General features: G+C 57.0%; 1 protein-coding gene across 1 annotated transcript in view; it reads right to left on the bottom strand.

Annotated features, from left to right (window-relative positions):
* Window positions 1-2,958: 2,958 nt before the first annotated feature.
* Window positions 2,959-4,284, bottom strand: part of LOC104491173 (kazal-type serine protease inhibitor domain-containing protein 1-like) — a 3,974-nt gene continuing 2,648 nt past the window's right edge. The window contains exons 4-5 of the mRNA XM_010133554.1: window positions 3,258-3,405; window positions 2,959-3,044 (exon numbers count right to left, since the gene is read on the bottom strand). Of these exons, the coding sequence (XP_010131856.1) occupies window positions 2,959-3,044; window positions 3,258-3,405 (234 nt within the window). The remainder of the gene's footprint in view (window positions 3,045-3,257; window positions 3,406-4,284) is intronic.

The following is a 4,284-nucleotide window of genomic DNA, read 5'->3' as shown; positions in this document are numbered from 1 at the left end:
GGAGCTGCTCAGCCCCCTCCACCTCCAGAAAGCAACCACCTCAAAAATTGGCTGGCAAAGGGATTTGGTGCTGCATGCCATCGGAACATGTTCTCTGAACCCACACTTGACACTTGGCTGGGTCCCTGGGACCCTCCAGGTGCCTGGAGCCAAGGAGATCATCTGCAGAGTCTGGAGAGACCCCATCCTTGGGGTAGGGGCTGTGGGAAGCATCTGAGCAGCCAGCAGCAGAGCTGACCAAACGATTTTAGAGCCAATGACTAACCTCAATTAAGCTCTGTGGCAGTGACCGATTCCAGCCGCGCAGCAATATTGACTCCTTTAATTTTTAAGTGACTAGAAATGGCAAGAGTGGGAGCTGGGGTGGGAGTTCACCAGCCCTTTCCATGCCCCTGGGGCCACCCTTGGAGTGAGCGGAACCCCAATACTTGTTGAACTGCCAGCCTGCAACTCAGATGGCCCTCTCTCACTGGGATCTGAGGAAATTGGGCGTTTTGCTCCAGTTTGGTTAATCTTGGCCAAGGGCTTTTACTCCAGCTTCCCTCTCTCTCAGCCACTGCATCATCACTGCCCTCACTGAGGAACAGGAGCAGGAGCCGACAGCATCCCCTGCCAGGCACATGTAGGGTACCACAGTGACCAGGTGCAGAGCTGAGGAGGGCATGGACTGAGACCAAAATGCAGATTCCTCTCATGCCCAGTCAGGGCATCGCTCTGCAGAGCACAGGGAGAGAAAGGGACAGGGGTCCGACCCTGCAATCCACCCCCAGCCAGGCCAGTGCCACACCCACACCCGGCACAACCTGGATTTGTGCCGACATGGGCAGGGCAAGCAGCGGGAACCTGCCCTGGCAAGGGTTGGCATGGCAGCCCTGGCCCAGAGCCAGCCCCAGACACCAGCGGGGAACCCAGTTCGCAAAGCTCCAGGTCATTCTCGGGTTTCCCTATGGCAGCCTCAGCCTGAGTGTGGCCCAGTTCCACCAATCAATTTGTGTGTGAAACCGGGAGGGGATCAGGATGGGTGAAAACATCCCAGCTTCTCCAAAAACAGGTTTAGCACCAAAAAATGCAAAATAAAAGCCAACGCCATGTTTCTACCCCAGGTCTCTCCTCAACACCCTCCAGGTCTGATGTAGCAGCCCTAGGAGGATGCTATCACACTGTTAGATAGAAGGAGAAACTGAGGCACGGGTGGCTTTTGCATTTGCCCAGGCGAGAAGGGTTTTGCTGCCAGAGAGGACAGGCAGCACAGCAGGCAGGCAGTGCTGCCGGCTGTGCCCCGTCAGGCTGCAGTACAGGGGCCAGGGCAGGCCCAGTCTCACCGGCTGCAGGAATTTTGCTTCACTGCCAACTCCAGACAAATCCCTTTTATTTGCTTGTTCAGGTTTCAGGGCCACAATTGCATCAACTGTGCCAGCTCTTGAGAGAAAGAGGAAGAAAAGAGAAGGAAAAACATGGGAAGAAGAGTACCGTGGCATCTGAGCCGCCAGCCTTGTCATATCCTGCCTGCTCCTGCCTGGGGACTCGCCAACTCCTTACTTCTGTGGTCTGGCTTCCAGCCACAGCTTTGGACCTCCCTGGAGCTGGGATTGAGTAACCAGGAGTATTTTGGTCCATGGGGAGGTTTTGAGTCCCTGAATAACTACTGCTGATTTGGGAGAGCTAAGCATACCCCTATTGTGAGCTCAGCCCCAGGATGCCCATGGGAAGGGATCCGGCCAGCTCTCTCCAGGCAGCACAGCTCTGGGCTTCCTCCCCATGCTCCCCAAAATGACAGTTTGCTCTAAATCACCAGCTCTCAGAGGCAGGTGAGCGGGTTTTTTTGATGGGGCATTTCCAGTGGAAATGGGAGCCTCCTTGTCCTTTCCCAGCCAGTCACAGAGCTGCTCTTGCCCCTCCATGCTGGCAGGGCTGTGGTCACCTGGGTGGAGACCCTAGTGTCTTGGGCACAGGTGAGGATGGGCAGAAGTGGGATGGGATCTGAACTGAGGAGAGTGCGATGAACCAGCTTCGGGCATCCCCACTGCACAGGGGATGGTCTACTGGGGACCTCCATCCCCACGTGGGGTGAGAAGGGCAGGACCCATGCCAGGACCAGCTGTGAACACCTGGATAGCCAGGAGGGTTCCTCAACCCAAGCACACCCACAACAGACAAGGCAGCACCCACAGTGTTTGCATGGTGCCTCACCCCCAGGAACACCCTTGTGGATGCAGGACAGGTGACTGGTCTGTGACGACTGACCTATGAGTGTATTTTAGCTAACATTAGCTGAAATGGCAACGAGCTGCGTGGAAAAAAAAGCACAAAGTCAGTTGAAAAAGGCCACATGGTTTGTTGAGCCAGAGAAGAGACAGCACTGAAAACCACAAGTGTCTGGTTTTCTCAAATCACTACTTTTCTGGTTAAAAACAAAACGAAAGAGAGGATGCTTTGGCAGCAGGTTCCCCAGGTCCCGGGGACAGGCCTGGGCTGTCCTGGTGCTTGGTGGATGCAGACCAGCCCCAGGGGTGATACACTGTGTGTCACAGCCAGGTCCCAGCCCTCTGCCCTGGTTTCCCCAATATGCTTTGCAGAGGGCAGAGATTTGCCTGACCTGGCCTCCCTCTCATGGGGTGCTGCCTCGACTCCCAGCACCATGTCCTCATCACACATGGTGTGGTTTTCCCTGCATTGTCCCACTTGCCACCGTGTCCCCACTCAGTGCCAAAGGGCAGAGCCACTTTGCCCCAGGTGGAGCTGCCTTCGGTCCCAAACCTGTGCAGCCAGCGTCCCCTCCCTGAGCACCCCAGCAAAGGGATATGTCACCCTGTCCCCCACCCCCAAAAATGAGGCTGCTGTGCCAGGACTATTCAGAGAACTTTTGGGCTGGGGATGCTTGCTCCGGAGATGTCACGAACCCCAGGAATTGCTACCGTGGGCAAGGTGATCTCTGCAGTCTGATGTCCTGGCTCTGGGCTAGTAATAGTCCTCCTCGCTCTCCCCATAGTCTTCAGGCATCATGCGGGGCTTCGGTGGGGAAAAGCCAGTCAGGTTGAGCTGGTCTGAAACAGCAGTGCAAGGACAATGTGACATTGCGGCTCCCAGTGCCTGTTCCTTTCCCCACTGGAACCAAAGCCAAACCATGCAGGGCAGCTTACTGGGGCATCCCCAGCAGAGCCGTATGCACCAGGAGCTCCCACCATACCAGCACACCCTGCCCAAACACCCCCTCGCTCATCCCTTTGAGAGTGTGGGGTTAAGGATGTCGTGCTCACCCGGTGTGAAGACAGTCAGGCTGGCCAAGGCCACCACCTCCCCCACCCTGTTCTTGGCAAAGCAGCGGTAGGTGCCTTCATCTGTCACCCGCACGTCCTGGATCTGGAGCCAGCCCGTCACTTCGTATTTCTGAGGGCCACCTCTGAACTGCAAGAAGGGGGGATTTTGGTGAGCACTGTGACCAGGAGACCCCCGCATGGGGCTGGGATGGATGGGAAAAGGGACACAATCCACAGAAACTCTTTGCCCCCACTAAATACCAATCTGGGGGTGGGCACAGACCCCCTGGAGGCAGGTCTCCCCTTTTCCCACTAGCCAGGGGAGGTGGGGGGACACGCATCTCACCCTTCGGAGTTCCTGGGAGCCCTGGTTTGGCCAGAACCCTGTAGACATTCCCAGACTCCCAGCTGTGCCCCCGGTGCCACCATGGTCCCCAGACAGTGGGAGGATGCTGGCGTTGGTGCTCCGCAGGGTGGCAGAAGCACAAGGAAGCATCTGCCACATGCACAGCTAGCCCGGAACAGCTCAGAGGAGCCCTGAGTCCCGTGTTTTGGCAAGCAGCAAGATCCCAGGATTGCTCTGGCGCCAACCATGCTATTTTCTGTTTGTCCCCAGCAAGAAATAGCCTTTTCCTGACCCAGCTGGGCTACAGCTGTGTTTGCAGGCTGCTATTACGGCACAGTGGCTGGGGGTGGAGGACAGCTGAGTCCCTTCCAGCCAGGCAGAGTAGCCCTACTTGGGATGAAGGTCCTCAACTGGACTCTGCAACAAGCTGTTGAGCAACATGAAGGGAAGAAAGATACAAGGAGTCCAGCACATCATTCTACAACAGTGCTGAGTCCCACCTGCTGCCCTGGCTTCCTCGGCTCCCCCTATCCATCCCACCACAGTTTCCCGCCCATCGGTGCCCGGCTGCAGTGTGTGGCCCCTGTGCCTCTGCCCACACCCTCTAACAGCTGGGTACACTCAGCTGGGCACTATATTTGGGACCGGCTGTGGGGAGGCTTGTGAACCCCTGGGCCGCCG

The sequence above is a fragment of the Buceros rhinoceros genome, unplaced genomic scaffold (genome assembly GCF_000710305.1).
Source record: "Buceros rhinoceros silvestris isolate BGI_N320 unplaced genomic scaffold, ASM71030v1 scaffold17760, whole genome shotgun sequence".
Classification (NCBI taxonomy): Eukaryota; Metazoa; Chordata; class Aves; order Bucerotiformes; family Bucerotidae; genus Buceros; species Buceros rhinoceros.
The sequence above is the reverse complement of the archived record's forward strand: the minus strand, read 5'-3'. Positions and strand labels throughout refer to the sequence as shown.